Source organism: Papilio xuthus, unplaced genomic scaffold (assembly GCF_000836235.2).
Source record: "Papilio xuthus unplaced genomic scaffold, Pxut_1.1 DF825355.1, whole genome shotgun sequence".
Lineage (NCBI taxonomy): Eukaryota > Metazoa > Arthropoda > Insecta > Lepidoptera > Papilionidae > Papilio > Papilio xuthus.
In genome coordinates, this window is record NW_013533294.1 from 496,750 (window position 1) to 516,519 (window position 19,770).

At 31.5% G+C, this 19,770-nt stretch overlaps 3 protein-coding genes across 4 annotated transcripts; 2 read left to right on the top strand and 1 right to left on the bottom strand.

Moving 5' to 3' along the window:
• The first annotated feature begins 317 nt into the window (after positions 1–317).
• On the top strand, positions 318–12,221 carry LOC106126037 (S-phase kinase-associated protein 2). 2 transcript variants are annotated; one of them, XM_013323498.1, is made up of 13 exons: positions 318–512; positions 670–739; positions 2,477–2,554; positions 3,127–3,289; positions 4,265–4,357; positions 5,211–5,367; positions 6,249–6,378; positions 7,137–7,311; positions 8,084–8,174; positions 8,661–8,785; positions 9,687–9,846; positions 11,172–11,291; positions 12,044–12,221. In XM_013323498.1, the coding sequence occupies exons 1-13, from the start codon at positions 445–447 to the stop codon at positions 12,108–12,110; spliced, it is 1,497 nt and encodes a 498-aa protein (XP_013178952.1). In that variant the 5' UTR covers positions 318–444; the 3' UTR covers positions 12,111–12,221. The 2 variants fall into 2 exon arrangements, with proteins under 2 accessions (XP_013178952.1, XP_013178951.1); XM_013323497.1 differs by having other exon boundaries at positions 320–512; positions 4,220–4,357.
• A 1,064-nt stretch (positions 12,222–13,285) lies between these two features.
• LOC106125988 (uncharacterized) lies at positions 13,286–14,306 on the bottom strand. The gene is given in 2 exon segments (NM_001312455.1): positions 13,286–13,694; positions 14,089–14,306. Coding segments are annotated over 2 exon segments (312 nt in total). The 5' UTR covers positions 14,253–14,306; the 3' UTR covers positions 13,286–13,546.
• A 689-nt stretch (positions 14,307–14,995) lies between these two features.
• On the top strand, positions 14,996–17,263 carry LOC106125980 (uncharacterized). The gene is made up of 2 exons (XM_013323394.1): positions 14,996–15,100; positions 15,180–17,263. Exon 2 carries the CDS (start codon positions 15,272–15,274, stop codon positions 17,066–17,068), a length of 1,797 nt encoding a protein of 598 aa, XP_013178848.1. The 5' UTR covers positions 14,996–15,100; positions 15,180–15,271; the 3' UTR covers positions 17,069–17,263.
• Positions 17,264–19,770: the final 2,507 nt, after the last annotated feature.

The window sequence follows — 19,770 nt, forward strand, 5'->3', positions numbered from 1 at the left end:
TTAGGATTTTAATATGTTGTCTTATAAACAAAGAAATAACATGGGGCAGGTAGGATAATCTACATAACATTTACCGGAAGGAAAAAGAAAAGTGTTTTTTTAGTATTTGCCTTTTTATTTGAACTTCGTGAAAAGAAGACATATTGGTGTAAAAGATAAGTTCATTATATCGTATGCACTTATTTTTAGGCAAGCTAAAATCTATATTTATAATTGTAAGTCCTTACAAACCATCACAAAACAAAACATAGTTTTTTTTTGTTTTTCGTTTGGAGGTTTGGAGTTGGGGTCGGTTATTAAGGGCAACACAATTTCTCTATTTTTTTCAATGTCAAAATTAAATCACATTGTCTATTCCTCTTGTTCTATTTTTCTTTGCAATTTTTGTGATGACGTTCTTGCACTGACCGCTCCGTAATTAATATTAATTAGTAATAATCCGCGATGAATATCAATAGTTTAGAAGATGATAATAAAATAACATCGAACCTTGATGAAGTAAATAGTCCTAGGTAAGTGGGTTTATTTCATCTTTTTATACAAAATTCTCTACCTACATGACAGCTGATTTTGAGCGCCAAAGTCAAATGGCGCCAATTCTCATAACGTGTCAATTTTGTTCATCTTCATTTTTTAGCTTCCTAACGGTACAATAACTGTATTTTACAGGAAGAAATTGCGTTTGGATAACTCGGCGCGTAAAACTTGGAGCCTAATGGATATAAAAACGGATCAGGAGGTAAGTTAATTGCTGAATTCCCGTAATACCGACCCTTCTTGTTAATTCGTTTTCTTGTGTTAAAACGCTTATTGTATAATTATAATTTAACATTATACTCTATTAAGAAAAGAATAATAATAACTTTGATGTAGTTTTGTATAAAAATATTGTAAATAAATCCACGAAACAACATTCAAAATCAAAATTTCAAAAGAGGTTGTAAGGTGCATGTTTTAATCTGTGTTTTATTAAATACGTAACAAACATATAAATTAACGAAATATGACTTTAGTTTGCTTCTTATAACTTTAAAATGTCAAAAAATTTTGTATAATTCCATACTAAGAATACAAAAAAATATAACTATAAGTCAGATGTGTTACTCCAGATAGATTTCTCACTAAATCTCCTCTAAAAACTGTCTCAGCTACTAAAAAACTTGGAAAGTGGCTGTAAATTCTTTAGAGAAGTATACTTGAGAAACTAGCTGTCACCTTCTACTCCATCCATGCAGTATTGAAAAAAAAACTAAATTAGTAGGCTATCTGTTCCCCCAAACTATGCTCTACATATATGTCAAATTTCATAAAAATCTGTTCAGATGTTCTGGAGATACCTTCAAACGTCCATCTAAACTTTCGCATTTATAATATTAGTAAGATTAACTTTAGTATTGAAAAAACTAGTAATTAATATGGCCTATGTTACTCAATAACATAGCTCTCTAAAGACTAAACAATTGAAATTAGTGCAGTAGTTTTTTAATTGAATCTTTACATATAAAAATACAAATCTATCCTCTTTACCTTTATATATATAATTCTTCTGTGAGTGTGTATGTCACTGAACTTCTCTCAAATGACTGGACCGATTTTGATGAAATTTTTTGTGTGTGTTCAAAAGGATCTGGGAATGGTTTAGATTCACAATTTTCATCAAATATTAACTTCATATTAATTTATTCGAATTAAAGATGTGTAGACAGGACGTCTGTCGGGTCCGCTGGTATTAGTATAGAATATAAGATAAGCTCTCAAAATGTCTTAATTTTAAATGAAGGTAGTCAAAAATATGCATTGTAATGTCTTAAATATAATTGAATTTAAAGTAATTTATAATCTCATAAGTTTTTAGTGTAACACTTTGTTTTTTCAACATAAGCAAAAATAAATCAAAACACTTAATATAAAAATGCAATTATGCATTATATTCATCTACTTAGTTACCTGTGTCTTAGTCAGGATGAAATTAAGGAAAAATTTAATTAGTCTATGTTATTTCTAGACTATGTTCTATATGTATGACAAATTTCATCAAGATCCATACAGCTGTACTGGAGATATCTTCTAACAAACATATGTCTAAACATATGCATTTATAATATTAGTAAGACTAGATGTCAACATTGACTTCCTATGTACAGAATAAAAAAAAAAACTTAATTAGTCTATGTGTTCTTCCAGACTATGTTCTATATGTATGACAAATTTCATCAAGATCAGTTCAGCACTTAAGATATGTTCAAACAAATCCATCCACCATCCAAATATTCGCATTTATAATATTAGTAAGATTAGATGTCACCATTGACTACCTATGCAAAGAACTAAAATAAAAAAAGATATGTTTAGTAGCCTATGTGTTCTTCCAGACTATGTTCTTGCTTTGCAGTTCAGCGAGCTGTGAGCTGACAATTGAACTTTGAACCGGTTTATACCTGATTTACATATGTCTTATTTGTTATTTCTTTAACAGGTATTACAAGAGATGGGTGTTAGTCTTTTAGAACAGGATGAAACGGAGAATGCATGTGAAGTAACACATATTATAACGGTATGTTCATATTCAGCTTCGGTGGCTCAGGGGTTAAGCAGTTGACTTGCAATCTGCATGTCCTGTGTTGTAATCCCGTGATGTATGAATGTGTTACATTTACATATGTACATTTATCCTATGTTGTTACGGTGAAGGAAAACATCGTGATGCTGCACATATCTGACAAACTCAAACATATGTGTCAAGTCAATCTGCACTTGGCCAGCGTGGTTGACTATGACCTAATCACCCTTAACTTAGGGTAGGTTCTGAGCACCTCTACTATATCTACACTGAAGGTCTCAGAGTGTACCCTAAGTGAGAGTATGTGATAGTGAATGCTGTTCCAGTGCAAGACTTGACACATATGTTTGAGTTTGTCAGATATGTGCAGCATCACGATGTTTTCCTTCACCGTAACAACATAGGATAAATGTACATATGTAAATGTAACACATTCATACATGACGGGATTACAACACAGGAGCATGCAGATTGCAAGTCAACTGATTAACCACTGAGCTAGCGATGCTTATCAAATATAAATTAACCTTCAAATTATAATTTCTTCTAATAATATTTATCAACAGCACAAACCAAATTTAAAACGCAAGCATGATATAGAAAATGTGAATCCAAATATCAATAGCTCTTCACCGAGGAGTAGGCACAGTCCAAAGAGTCCTAAGGTCAAGAAATCCAACATAAGTCCCGGACCTTCTAAATCTAAAAGTCCATGGAGCCCTGACAAGAGTAAGTATATCTTACTAATATATAATAAATGGTTAGATATATGTTTGTTAGAAGTTATTTTAAAAACTGTTAATTTTAATCATCTTTCACATACCCTTTTTTGTATAAGAAAGGGAAGGGAAGTGGATTTTCCTGATGAGATTTTTTTTTTCTAAAATATTAGCAGTTTTTTTTTGTAAATTTACTAATGTTTCTTTAACCATTCCAACTAAGCTTTGCTTGTGCTAGGATATGGTTTACGACAATAGTCGAATGTCAGGATTCGAACCCTCGACCTCGTGGTCGGAAATCCGTACCCTTAACTATTAGGAGATGCATGGGAAGGGAAAATATTTTCTTTCTGTGCATTCTCTTTTCTGTCGATTAAAGGAAGGCAACGCATATGCAATTGTGTATGTCTATGGGCAACGGTCACTTCGCTATTTCAGCGATTTCAGGTGGCAGCTCGCTCGGGAGATAATTTTTTCAAACGAATGTAATATACATTCGTTTGAACGCAATATTTTTCTCGCTTATAGAGGTGTCTAGAGAAACGTAATAAAGGGTTAGAACCCGTTCCTTGCTTTCTGTTTTCTGCTCATGGAGGTTGTCTGTCTGGACAATCACTTATATTTGCCTCTAACCAAAGTTTCTCGCTTATGGAGTTAAACCTTTGGGACAGACCAATGACTCTCGCTTATAGAGGTTTCTCTCTAAACCCGAGGTCCGTCGAGACATGACTATGGTTCCTTGCTTATACAACTGTATAGTACTAGTTGTCGCCCGCGACTTCGTTCCACGTGAAATTAAAAAACCATAATGAGTAGTATATGTGTTCTTCCAGACTATGTTCTATATGTATGTCAAATAACATCAAAACCTGTAGCCGTTCAAAATCCATCCATCCAAACATTCGCATTTATATATTTTGATACATTGTTTTATTTCTAGCTAAAAACGATTTGGAAACAACTTTACTATCAAATTATCTTATAGAAGAAGAAACCCCGTTGGCTCAGATCACACAATACCAGCCACAGGGTTCCGGGTTCAATGCTAACACGTCCACTGGAAAGAAAAGCTATACACGTGAGTATTTACATTGTTAGTACCGTCATTTTATAAAATGACGGGTAATTTGTGAGATGAGGAATAATTTTAAGTCAATTAACTTCATTCTTTGTTTGGTTTTTATTGCTTTGTGATAAAATTGTAAGTCAGTTTATAAACTGACGATTATAATATTGTCGAAAAAATATGACTTTAACTAACTTTAGTTATTTAACTGACAATTGCAAACTGATAAAAATATAATCGAACCAAGAAGAGCGAGAATCTCGCTTATAGAGGTTTCTCTCTAACCCAAGTTAGGTTAAACAGTAAAGTTAGTTTTAACAGTGGTAGAGCCCGCTTTAACACGTTCGCACCAATTGTCCTCGCCCGGTGAAATACCACGACCACACAGAAGACAGGCCTCAAGTGGTAGAAATTCCAACTACAGTCTGATGAGTGTGCGTCCCGGAGACCTAATTTACTCCTCTTTCCCTTCCCACCCCTTTTTCTTATAAGGAAAGGATGGGAAGTGGAAGTGGACTTTCCGGATGAGAGGATGCATGGGGAAGATATTTTCTTTCTGTGCATCCTCTCCTCTGTCGATTAAAGGTAGGCAACACATATGCAATTGCGTATGTCTATGGGCAACGGTCACTTCGCTATTTCAGCGATTTCAGGTGACCGCTCGCTCGTTTGCCATCTTATGATATAAAAAAAAAAAAAGTTTCTCAAGTACTTAAAGTTACATACATAAAGTGACTAAAAGTTGGTTTCTGAGACTAAAATATGTATAAAACATATTTCCTGTCACAATTTCATACATAATAGAGATGTATGGATCAGAAACCTACAGTTAAGTGTTATCTTCTAGAAGCTTCTTTATTTCCAGCACTAGGTCTAGAAGAAGAATTAATAATAAGCAGAAGAACAAAATCGGAACCGACAGGATGTGATACATTCTCAGTGTTGTCCGATGAGATGATATTGAGTGTGTTCAAATGGTTACCTAAAAGAACTTTAGCGCATTGTATGTTGGTTTGTAAGCGGTGAGTTAATGTTATACTAGCTTCCCGTGACTTTGCGTGAAATTTAAAAAAAAAATCATAGGAAAAAACTATTTTTTTTTTGTTTGAAAAATCACGTTTCGTATTCATTAATTTAATTCTAAAAAAAAATTTATGGCACTGTGACATTTTTTACATAAACTAGATGTCGCACGCGACTCCGTCAGCTTGAAATTTAATAAAAAAATATAGTTTATGTTCTTCCAGACTCTATGCAGATTCTATTCAGATCTATGCAGCTGTTCTGGAGATAACTTCTAACAAACATACATCTAAACATTCGCATTTATAATATTAGTAAGATATGTGCCAAATATCAGAGAAATCCATACAGATGTTCTGTATCCTATACTACAGATTCATCTTGATGAGCGAGAGTCCAAGAGACCGCGTTTTTTCACGCTTATGAAGGTTTCTCGCTTATAAAGGTCGTCCTTCGGGACCTGACAATAATATCTTTCTTACCAGACTCTGGAGATACCTTCTAACAAATGTATATATATTTACTGGCTTTCGCCCGCGACTTCGTCCGCGCGGGATTATAAAATAGATGTTGTCCGATTCTCAGAGCTACTCAATATGCTCACAAAATTTCATGAGAATCGGTCAAGCCGTTTCGGAGGAGTATGGCAACAAAAATTGTGACACGAGAATTTTATATATAAGATATATATATACATACACCATACATCCAAACATTCGCATTTATAATATTAATAAGATTGCTTCCATGTTTTTTAGGGTTCCGTACCTCATAGGAAAAAAAACGGAACCCTTATAGGATCACTTTGTTGTCCGTCTGTCTGTCTCAAAAAACTTTATTTTTTTTTATTCATAGACACAATGATTTTTACAATTTTCAGATGGTACAGATTGGCATGCGACGAAAGTCTATGGCAACGTCTAGATCTAGGCAACAAAGTGCTCTCTAAAGACGCCCTAGGCAGAGTACTAGCTAGGAAACCTATTATAGTCAGACTTGCAAGTACTGAGGTAAAGATAAAACCATTTTTATATGTATTTAAATTCTATTAATCAGTTTTTATTTCATATTTAACCACAAATTGCATGAATTATGATAAAAAAAAAATGATTTATATACAAAATATATGTTTATTTAAAGGAATATTAATATCTTAAACCTAAGTTTTTCAACTTTCGATAAGGAAATAAAACTTAGCTAAAAATGTCTCCAAAGCAATAAAACTATGCCTTCATTTTCACTAAGGAATTAAGATATTAGTAATTATAATAATGACACTCCATGACATAAACTAGCTGTCGCCTACGACTCCGTCTGTGCGGAATTAAAAAAAAACATAATTATGTGTCCTTCCAGACTATGTTCTATATGTATGACAAATTTCATCAAGATCCGTTGAGTTGTTCCGGAGATATCTTCTAACATACATCTAAACATTCACATTTATAATATTAGTAAGACTTCATCATCATCATCAGCTCAGTGTACATCTCCACTGATGGTCTCGGAGTCTACCCTAAGTGAGAGTATGTGATAGTGAATGCCGGTCCAGTGCAAGACTTGACACATATGTTTGAGTTTGTCAGATATGTGCAGCATCACGATGTTTTCCTTCACCGTAACAACATAGGATAAATGTACATATGTAAATGTAACACATTCATACATCACGGGATTACAACACAGGAGCATGCTGATTGCAAGTCAACTGATTAACCACTGAGACATTTATAATATTAGTAAGATTTAAATTATAAATTATTTCCAGATAGGTGAATGGCGTCCTAGTACAACAGTAACACAATCTAGAATACAATATCTAGACCTAAGTATGTGCTCAGTGGACCAGCAGACCTTGGACAGTCTACTTGAGAGATGTTCATCTTTAAGGAAACTCAGCTTGGAGAGTGTTCAACTGAATAACAGTACTTGCACAATTATTGGTGAGTTATACTATTTTTTTTTATATCATAAGGTGGCAAACGAGCGAGCGGCCACCTGAAATCGCTGAAATAGCGAAGTGACCGTTGCCCATAGACATACGCAATTGTATAAGCGTTGCCTACCTTCAATCGACTGAGGAGATGATGCACAAATGAAAACATATTCCCTTTCCATGCATCCTCTCATCTGGAAAGTCCACTTCCACTTCACATCCTTTCCTTATAAGAAAAAGGGTGAGAAGGGAAAGAGGACTAAATAAGGCCTCCGTGACGCACACTCATCAGACGAAACGCGGAATAGCTTCCACTTGACGCCTGTCTTCTACTACTAGCGTTTACCCGCGACTCTATCCGCAAGAAATAAAAAATTATTAGCCTATGTATTCTTCCAGACTATGTTCTATATGTATGACAAATTTCATCAAGATCAGATCACAGTATTAGTATATGTGAGGTTTATGTTTGTATGTTTTGTTGTATGTATTATAAGTTTTAGTGATAAAAGTAGAGCATCGATGTCTCAGTGGTTAAGCAGTTGACTTGCAATCAGCATGCTCCTCCACGGTGAAGGAAAACATCGTGATGCTGCACATATCTGACAAACTCATACATATGTGTCAAGTCATCCACTGGATTAGTATTCACTATCACATCACTTATAGACTCCCGAGTGAGATGATAATATAAGTAGCCTAAATTAAAATGCTATCCAAAGATAGAATTTCATGCGGACGAAGTCACGGGCGACAGCTAGTAATTAATATTGTTATAGGTAAATGTAAGAACTTGGAAACATTAAATTTGACCATGAGCAAAGGTATTACATCTGAAGGTTTGCAAGAAATACTAAAAGGATGTGTTAGGTAAGTCAAAGTTGGATGAATTTGTCTAAGAGACTTCAATTTTCTCGCTTATAGAGGTTTCTCGAATTTAATAATTAAATCTTGTTCCTAGCTTATATAGCTTTATATTTATAAACAAACAAAAAAAACTTAGTCTATATGTTCTTCCAGACTATGTTATATATGTATGACAAATTTCATCAAGATCTGTTGAGTTGTTCTGGAGATATCTTCTAACATACATCTAAACATTCGCATTTATAATCTATATATATAAAAAATCAATTGCTGTTCGTTAATCTCGCTAAAACTGGAGAACGGCTGAACGGATTTATCTTATCTTGGTCTTAAAAAAAGTGAGAAAAATTCTAATAATTGTCTCGAACTTATTAAGTTTTTTTTTCATACCACGCGGAGTCACGGGAGAGAGCTAGTATTATTAATATTAGTAAGATAAGCTTCATTTCCCGGCACAGTGTGAACGGACCTTTAAATATTATGTTTCAGTCTACTATCACTGAACATATCTTGGTGCAATCTGAACCAGGAAGCTTTACAAGTATTAGTCAGCTGTCTACCGCAGAAACTGCAGCGACTGAACATCGGCGGTGCTAGGATTATGACTAATGATAGTAAGTTTCATTGTATTAATGTTCAGCAATTACTGAATTTTATAAAACTGTTCAGTATTTGCTAAAAATACATCTATGAGTATATATTTTGATGGAGATGAATTGCTAATGCTAATTTAAACGTTCAGCGATTACTGAATTCATTAATAACGTTCAGTATTTGCTGAAAATACAACTATGAGTATATATTTTGATGGAGATGAATTACTAATGCTAATTTAAACGTTCAGCAATTACTGAATTCTTAAATATCGTGCAGTAATTGCTGAAAATACAATTACGAGTATACACTTTGATGTAGGCAATGTTATGTTTACTAATAAAAATGTTCAGTAATTACTGAAGCTAAAACTTTACTAAAAAGAGAATTATTGATGTTAGTTACACCGTTTAGTAAATACTGAAAATATAAACATAAGTATAGAGATAAAAATTAAATTCCATTTAAAATGTATTTCTGCTTATATTATATATAAGTAACTGAATGACGGAGTTTTGCTTGGTTTTTTTTTTAAATTGTGTTTTTTGGAAATTATATTATATTTAAGTAGGAATTACTAATAAAATGATGAAATATGATTAATATTTTTCCATCTTATCTATAGAAAAAGTTAAGTTTAAATTGATTATCGATAAAACACGAATAAAATGACATTTTTCTAAAAATGATTCCTAGCTAGATCGATTTATCGCCTCCGAAACCTCCTATATACTAAATTTTATGAAAATCGTTGGAGCCGATACCGAGATTCCAATTATATATATACAAGAATTGCTCATTTAAAGATATAAGATATGGAAGCCTAATTTTAATCCCCTTTCCCTTCCCACTATTTTCTCATAACTATGAGAAGGGGAATTCGCCATTTCATCGAATTAATTTGCCTATGTTTATTTCCAGTGGTACAACAATTAGTTGAGCGATGTCCTAGGTTACTAGAACTAGATTTATCTGACTGCTCCCAGTTGTCAGCTGCTGCTGTTAAGTCTGTGCTGAATCTATCGTGTTTGGAGCATGTCGCGTTCAGCAGATGCTATTTGCTGCCACCGCATGTACTTACGTGAGTATAATCACACTATGACACTCTTTAAATGTCAAGTTTACTAACGTAATATGTATTTCAAAATAAATACTATGACACAAATCATATGACACCCACAATATTTTCAATCAGTTGTACTAACACTATGACACTCTTTGAATGACACCACGATTTTCAAATCAAGTTTAGTAACGAATTATAAAAACATAAATACTATGACACTCTTAGAATGACACCAATTACATGACACTACAATATTTACAATCAGTTATACTAATATTATGACACTCTTTGAATGACACCACGATATTTAAAATCAGTTTTACTAACAAAACACGTATAAAAACACTAAGACAATGACACTGATATTTAAAACAAGTTTAATAACGAATTATGTATACTGGCATTAACACGATGACACGCTTTGAATGACACCACAATATTTACAATCAGTTGTACTATCACTATGACACTCTTTGAATGACACCACGATTTTTAAAACAAGTTTACTAACGAATCATAAAAACATAAATACTATGACACTCTTTGAATGACACCCAAAATATTTAAAAACAGTGAAGAATAAAGCGCCAATAGTGTAATGGTTAAATGTACGGTTTTCCGATGTATTGAAGAGTTCGAATCCCGATATTAAACTCGTACACCGTATTACACAGAGCTACAGCTTAGTTGATATAAGAAATATTAATAAACTAACTCTTACCCGCGATTCTGTCCACGTATATAAAAAAAAAGAAAATTATTAGTCTATATGTTCTTCCAGATTATGTTCTATATGTATGTCAAATTTCATAAAGATCTGTTGAGTTGTTCTGGAGATATCTTCTAACATACATATAAACATTCGCATTTATAATATTAGTAAGATTCTTATCCTCATTACTGCTACCATCAGCTCCAAAATGGTGAAAATCAAATAGGCACAAAATATTAAGTATTATAACCTGTCCATTTATAGACAGTGTAGCTTCAGTACGAAAAGAATCTTTGACAAATCTTTGATATTGACAAAACACTAGTGGTCTTACTAATATTATAAATGCGAATGTTTGGATGTATGTATGTTTGAAGGTATCTCCAAACTTAACAAATCTTGGTGAAATTTGTCATACATATAGAACATAGTCCGGAAGAACACATAGACTACTAATTAAGTTTATTCAAGCGCGGACAGAGTCAAGGGCGATAGCTAATCTGTCATAAAACTTTCATCTTAACTTTTGTTATATAATTTCCAATAACTTTGGGAGATTTCTCGGAAGTAGGATAGCCTATCGGGTTAAATAATTTCGTCAGATTATAAATAAAATTTATATTAACAGCAAATTGGGTAGTATGTCTTCTTTACAATACCTCGAGGTATGGGGTATGCTACAAAGTGGATCACTAACAGCACTCCGAGCTGCACTACCCGGGATGCAGATCAACCAATTTATGTTCAGGTAAGTCAGATTGTAAACTGACAGACGCAACATCTGTGCGGTAGAAAAAACTTAGAATCCTGTGTGTTCTTCCAGATTATGTACATCTATGATTATCATAAAGACCCATTGAGCTGTTCGGGAAGGAGAGTTGATAGCTCAGTGGTTAATCAGTTGACTTGCAATCAGCATGTCCTGTGTTGTAATCCCGTGATGTATGAATGTGTTACATTTACATATGTACATTTATCCTATGTTGTTACGGTGAAGGAAAACATCGTGATGCTGCACATATCTGACAAACTCAAACATATGTGTCAAGTCAACCCGCACTTGGCCAGCTTGGTTGACTATGGCCTAATCATCCTTAACTTAAGGTAGGCTCCGAGCTGCTCGGTGGGGATGTATAGTGAGCTGATGATGATGATGAGTCAGTTCCCGGAGATATCTTCTAACAAACATCTAAACATTCGCATTTATAATATTAGTAAGATCTATCATCTTACTTATTACTAATATTATAAAAGCGAATGTATGGATGGATGTTTGTATATGTTAGAATGTATTTCCGGAACATGAACCCCATGGATCTCGCTGAAAGTCAGATATAGAACATAGTCTGGAAGAACACATAGACTAGTATTAAGCTTAATTTAATATCGCACAGTCGGAGTCGCGGGCAACAGCTAGTCCATAAATATTAGCATAAAACAACTTAAAATTTCTATATTTAGGATAGTTTTTAGACATTTTTTTTTATTTCATTTCCACAGTGCTATAGCTAGACCTACTGTTGGTGCAAGAAGAACATCTGTTTGGGGATTACGCACAAGAGACTGATTTTTATATAACATATATATGCGCAGCCTTGTTCACATTGCAGAAACATGTATAGAAACATGTTTTGTAGCAGAAAACTGTTGGCTATTTTGTCTATTATCATAAAAAAAACGGAAATTTACGACATAAATCTGTATAGTTTGATTTCATCACAGCAACAAGGGATAGCTTAAGTAATATAAATTCCAGCTTCAAACCTTCAAGCTTTTCTGAGAAAAAAGGTCTTGACAGACTGACGGACAACATGATCCTATAAGGTTTTCGTTTCCCTATCGTAGTAAGGAACCCTAAAAATAAATAACGAAATTATCAAACCTTGTACCAACATGTCAGACAAACAAGGAGGTCTTGATTTTGTAATAGGACACAAATTCATGGACACTTTAAACTTTTTTTTTATTGCATTCTATAAAGCTATGGTTGTAAATTAGATCGCTCTAACTTTTTAGACTAGATGCTATATAAAAAAATCTGATATGGCGTCGTGGTTTAAAAAAAAAATTAAAAAAACAGACACTTTATTGATATTTTCTTTTTATTATCTATCATCCTATCTTTATAAAATTGATGATTTTAACAAGCTAAAAAAATCTGCTTATAACAAAAAAAAACAAATATTTTCATTTTTTTTATTTCATAAAAATCTGTGCTTTTTTCTCATATATCTATGATGATTTTTAACTTAAAATAGAATTATTAATATTAAAAAATATTAAAGTTAAGGGTAATCATAAAAAAAGGCTGCGCACAACTAAAGTGTAAAATTTTTTATTTATTTTTGTAATAAACTAAGTACTAATTAAACTATAGATATTTTTGATGTTTGGTGAAAATTGTTTATAAGAAATCAAATATAAGAATTATAAGGAGGATTTGGTTTTATTTCTTCTTTTTATATAAAAACTATTTGGTAATGCAAAAAAAATTTAAGATTAAAAAGCTGTCTGAAAAAAATTAAAAAAAAAAACGATTATAGTTTTTTTTTCAAAAAATATTGTCATTTGAACTACGAATGTGAACCAAAAGAAAAAATAAGTAATCAAAATTATTAAATTTGAATGAAAAAAATGTTAAATAAAACGATTTTTTTTCAATTTTTTCGTTACGACCCTTTCACTATCAGTGCTCTAAAAATCTACTGGATTGAAAAATAGTTATCAAATTAAACAGAAATTGTAAATTTATTCTAGTTTATTGTGCCACTTAAATTACAATTTAAAAAAAAATATTTTCAATAGATCCAATTTTTCATATTACAAGTCACTGACATCTATAAATGGAGTGGCTATAAGTCGTGATATTTTGTGCCTACTTGAACGTCACCATTTTGTAGCGGTGGTGAGGATAGAATTAACGGACACGTAACATAAAGAGACGCATTTAAGATACGAAGCAATAGCCTATCTATAGAGATCAGTGCTGTAAATATAAAATAATCATTTGAAAGTTCGTTTAGCTTTCTGTTCCGCAGCATCACTGGCTTGTACAAATGTTCTTTTCAATTTATTCTGACGGCTCTCTTTGTATTTCTTTGAAACCTTTTCAGCTAATTTGGCAACTCTCTTCATAGTTAAAGGTGGGTATCTGTAAAATACAGAAATATATATTCATAATACAATTTTGTTAAATAATCATAAATAACAGTGCTAAACCCCGCGACCAAGACCACACAGTAGATTGGCGTCAAGTGGAGGCAATTCCGCGTTAAATCTTATGAGTGTGCATCTGAGTTTTTCTAGTCCACTTTCCCTTCCCACCTTCTTTCTTAAAGAGAAAGGATGGATAGTGGAAGTTTTCCGGATGAGGAGATACATGGGAAGGGAAAATATTCTCTTTTTGTGCGACTCAACAACACTACATCCAAGTCCGTCAGCCTTAAAGAGCAAATAAGGCATCTTTAAGTAATTACTTGCATGGAATTACTTTAAAAATGGTATTTACTAAGGCCTGTAACCTACGACTACATTGTAAACCTTACCTGCATCCTAAAAACTCTATATTAGTGAATAATTGCGCCAAAGTAATCAATTCAGCCTCGTCGAAACTATCCTTGTGTTCCAACATGAAACTTTTACGTACTTCCCATTGTTCGTCAGATTCATGATCCGTACGTAATGAATCAACGTCTATTAAAGTTTTCATATCTATTACGTATTCCAAAATTAATAACAAATTATAATTAAATGACTGTTTTGGTTTATAAACTTTTTAATAAATGTGACAGATAACACGATTACATTTTTGTTGTGACTTTTCTTAGTGTTGTCATATCAAAAAAAAATAATGTACGGTTTTACTTTTAAAAATGTGTATTTTGTAGCAAGTGGCTCTGTAATTAATTTACTTTTTAAAATGACTCAATAAATAATCAACAAGAACTAAGGTATAAAAATATTTTAAACACTAAATTAAAAAATCGATAAACTTGTCGCAACTCCCGATGTAAATGACCTTATGACATTGGGGGCAAAGGTCATTGACATTGTGTCTGGATGTAATGTTACCATATTCGTAGCATTAATATTACCAAGAAAATTTTAATGACTTAATAAATCGGGAATAATCACTAATTTACAAAGTATATATCCTGCAAACATTTTTGAGCTACTTCCTTTAGAAAATAAAAAGTTTGATTACGTAAAATCTCTCAAAAACGCTGTTAAAAACCGAAAGTGGTTAAATGAAAAATAATTTAATAACTACCATATTGGTCTAAAAATTACTATATGGCAATAATTAGTTTGAGAACTATAACACTGCAATTTGAAAAACACCGCAACCTCTTATATGAACAGTCTTTTTACTGGCGTCTTTTAATTTTGTAAACTTATACGTAACTTTTGCAGCCAATTGTCAAACTAAGTATACTTCTAAAGATATTTAAATTATTTTTATAAAATCTTTTCGAGGGTAGTTTTTACATATTAAGTGTTCAAAAGTTGTATTTGTTAGAAGTGTACCTACGTCTGATATGGAAAAAATAATAGCAGGTAAGATAACTAATATTAAATCTTTCTTTGTTTCGTAAACAATACAACTTAGTTTTACTTTGTAATTTATTGTCCCCAGATATTTTTCTAGTTATATATTGAAGTGATATTAATCATATAAAGTAAGTCTCCAATTCTCCTGTTCTCATAAAATGATTATTTGATTATAAAATGGCGTTTTCATTACGTAAAATGCTAACAAATATCAATTATTTCAAAAAGTCCGATAATGAAAGTGAAGATACGAGAAAACAAGATATAGAGGAAGTGAATTACATAAACACTGAACCGGATTCCACAGTACGTCAGTGCTCAAGTCTAAACATACCTGATTCCGTGAAAAAGTTCACCGCTAAAAAAAGTTCTTTGTCAGACACGGACCTCCTTACATTAAACGTTGATAGTCCTATCAGGCACAAACATAAAAGATGTAAAAAATTAAAACTGGACATTAAAAAAGCGAGTCAATCGTTAAATGAAAAATTAAATCAAGAAGACGAAAACAGTTGCGAATCTAACATCGAAAACACACCTAAACATATATTACTTGAATGTGCAACTTCAGAATTCAATAATAAACTAAAAGGATTCGATTTTAGTAAAGAATATGATATTTACGATGGTACATCAGACGATCAGTGGTCAAATCCTTTCGAAGAAGAAAACATCGATATAGAATCATTCTCAGAGCATTCGGACAGTGATATATCTATCAGTAATAAAAAGAAATCAATAAAAATGTGCCGTAAAGTACAATCAACGCGTAGCGAATCATCCAGCGATGAGAATCAACATCCGTCAACACCTGAATCATTCGGTGATTTAGAAATGGATAAAAGCGAAGTTGAAAGATTAAATTTACTATACAACTATCAAACAAAACTTGAAAAGGTACAAAATCTATTAAAAGATATGCTAAACGAGTTCCAATTTCATATAGAAGTATCCAAAATCTTCAATACACGAGTACCCGAAGAAGAAACTGATTCTAATAACACTGAATTCAGGAAACCCAGTCCGACGGACTCTTGGAGTGTTATACTCGATAAAGAAGATGGCGACACGAAAACATCAGTCAAAAAACAACTAGAATCAATCAAAAAATCAATAGAACAATTCATAAATATATATTTAAAAAATTACGATAATAAAGATATAATAAAAAAATGTAAAAATTACATACCACGCAACGAAAGCATATCAAGACGTGTTAATAAAAAGAAGAATAAACACTACGATTTTCCAGATTTAAGAGATGCATTGATTAATCTATTCAATACCGATTTGAATACATCAAGTGCGAGTGATACCGATGATTCCTTATCAACGAAATGTAGCTGTTCCTGTCATCATGAGACATCATCGCATACGGATTCAGGTTTGAATAGTAAAGTAGATCAATCATCAAATCAATCGATCACATCGTCTATTGGTAATTTTACTTTAGATGCATCAACATTAACAGCTTATTCCGAATCTCTAGAACAAATTGTTAGTTATAATAGTTTCGAAGATAGTATATACAGTTCATTGTTACATAAATCAGCAATAGAACGTATAACATTTTATATACAAGTACATAATATAGAAGTTAAATATGAAATTACCGATGATGATAGTAAAAATAACATTATATTCCATTGTCAATCATGTAAATCAATTGAATTCAATGAAAATGATCTTATAAAACATATATTGTGTCAAATGCATTGTGAGAAATTACATTTTCAATATAAAACTGCATATATAAAAAAATGCATGTCCGAAGGTAAAGAAATTCAACCGAGTACAGTTTTAAATTCTATGAAAATGTACAGGGATGATAATAAGATTGTGTGCTTTGGTAATGCTGTTTATGCGTGTTCTTTATGCTTTCAAAATGATATTATCGGTGAGTCAGTGTTAATGATGCATTGTGCTGCTAAAGAACATGTTGAGAAACGTGAAAAACTTAATTGTATAGATTGAAACCATCATCAGGTCGCTATATGTCACTACTGAGGGTCTCGGAGTATATAAGTGAGAGTATGTGATAGTGAATGCCGGTCCAGTGCAAGACTTGGCACAATTTTCGTAGAGCATGTAAGCATGTTATATATACGCTTAAAACAACAAAATGTACTTTATAAAGACACTCTGATATTTTTCCATTTTTAAAATTTTTTTTTTTTTTTATATTGACAATTTTTTTAAAAAATGCTTTACACTTTTTTACTTTTTCAAAACATCTATCCGTCTTTTTTATGTATATTTTTTCTTTCTACTGATATATATATTTTTTATATAAGAGTTATGAAAGAAAATTTTTTTTTTTTTTTTTTTAATTGAAAAAGAAAGACATTTTTATGCAATATTAACTGTGATTTTAATATTTAGAAAAATTTAGGATAGGATTCAAAATTTCAATATTTTTTTTTTAAATTAATAAATGCATGATAAATAGTCTAAAAAAAAACCTCAATAAACAGCATCTTAGAGACTTATACGTATTTTTTAAGGAATCTTAATTTCTTTTTCATGACTTCAAAAAATATAGATTAATAATATCTACATTTTTTAACAATCCATATTAACATTTTAAATTGCTATTTTAACCAATATTAAACCTTTTTTTTAGACTAACCTAAAAATCTTTTTGTTACTTCCCATATCACTATATAAATTAATAAACCACATAATTAATATTTAATGTATCCTAAGGGCTGGTCTCAAATATTAGCATGATTTTTGTATACATATTAGTCAAATTGGCTGTTATTAATGTTTGTTATTTGTTTTTTTTTAATGTCATTCAAGTTCAAAAAAAATGACCAAATCAATATTGTGATTTTTTTTAATTGTTATATATTATTAGGTGCTATTTTTTCGTCACTGCCAATATGTATTTTTAAATTTAGCTATATAAATTAGTTCTATACATTTTTCTGTTATTAATTCAACTTGGAGACATTTTTTTATTCATATTTGAGATCTCCATATTATATGTATACTCTTTGATTGCGCCATTTTAGTTTAATGTTTATTAATATCATTAGCTCACTGTACGTTCCCACTAAGGGTCTCGTAGCCTACCCTAAGATAGGGGTGATTAGGATATAGTCAACCACGCTGACCAAATGCGAGTTGACTTCACACATAACTTTGACTTTGTCAGATATGTGCAGCATAACGATGTGTTCCTTCACTGTAAGAACGTCGGATAAATGCATATCTAAATCGGAAATGGGAAAACACATTGGTACAAGGCGGGATTCGAACCCAAGACCTGCAGATTGCAAGTCAAGTACTTGACCACAGAGCCACCGACGTTCATTTATTTTTATAACGGCGCCAAAATACATTTTAATTATTCAATTTTAAATATAGAACTTTTGATTTGTTTAGTTAAAAAACGCTAACTTTAAAACCAAAAGGCAATTGTTACTTTAAAAAAAAAAGCTTTCAGGGTTACCCTATACACTTCTTGAATAATTTTAAAACATAATAAAAAGTGTATAGTTATAAGACAGGGTTTTATTCGATTTATTTGGTCATTTTCAAACTTTTTACTATAAGCTTAAAGCATAGCAGATTAACTGTAATACATTAAGTAAGTTAGTTTTTGACATAACTCGAATAGGTCATATTTTTTATATAAATGTAGCCAATTAATGTATACTGCCTAGCAATACGATTGGACTGTCTCGATTGTTTAATAAAAATACTAGAAAATAGATTTTTTTACCAAAATTTAAGATCAGTCTACAATTTAATAAGTCGTATATACTAAACAGATTAGGCACGTAATATAAATTACGTATATTGTAAAAAAAATCCGTTTAAGAAATGGTTTTATACATTGAAAATTTCCGAAAAATATATCTTCCACTTAAAAACTCCTTAATGCAGTTTTTTGTTTGGATATAATCTGTATTTTATTATAAGAAAAATAAAAAAAAATGTATTTTTAAACGCTTTATAAACATTTATCTGTATTTCTGCATTCGAGAAGGAACAGAATAAAAACCCTAAAGATATAGATCTCGGATACCTTTAAATCAATATATAATAAAGACTGAAAAAAGCACTATTCCAAAAACACATTAAAAATGATTAAATATCATATAAGAAGTGAAATATAAGACAGGACAATTCAACGTTTTCTCATTTTATAACACCATAAGCTAACATAAGTATACTATTTGTACTGTAATTTGAATGTGTCGAAAATTTTATATTTTTCTACTTTTCTACCAAAAATATATCGCCTTTTGCTAAGATTTAAATCATGTATTCGTATAACTTTGTAATCTTAGATTAGGTATTTTGTATCAACTTTTTACGTATTAACTTTATAAAAAAAAAAAAGAAAAAATATTTAAAAAATGTGGTAACACTGTAAGGAACTGTCAAAATTCCCGCTTTTTAAACATGGTCAATACCAATAAAATGATTTAATTTTTTATAGGATGAAATTTAGAAATGCAATATCTGGAATTTCAAAACTGATTAATGTAATTTCATAGGTCTTTTTCCTTAAGATAAAAACGATAGTTGTATTTTTAATTTTAAGCCAAACAATCAGTCTTTGGTCAAACTTGCGTGAGACATTATACTAAACTGATATATAAACACGGTTAAACACTCACGTATATTCGTCCGGTGGCAGCACCACTCACCCTGATGAAGAG

Coding starts and splice junctions, on each gene's coding strand:
- LOC106126037 (XM_013323497.1), top strand. CDS start 445: ATGAATATCAATAGTTTAGAAGATGATAATAAAATAACATCGAACCTT. Junction 6,379..7,136: donor TCAGACTTGCAAGTACTGAG/GTAAAGATAAAA, acceptor AATTATTTCCAG/ATAGGTGAATGGCGTCCTAG. Junction 11,292..12,043: donor ATCAACCAATTTATGTTCAG/GTAAGTCAGATT, acceptor TCATTTCCACAG/TGCTATAGCTAGACCTACTG.
- LOC106125980 (XM_013323394.1), top strand. CDS start 15,272: ATGGCGTTTTCATTACGTAAAATGCTAACAAATATCAATTATTTCAAA.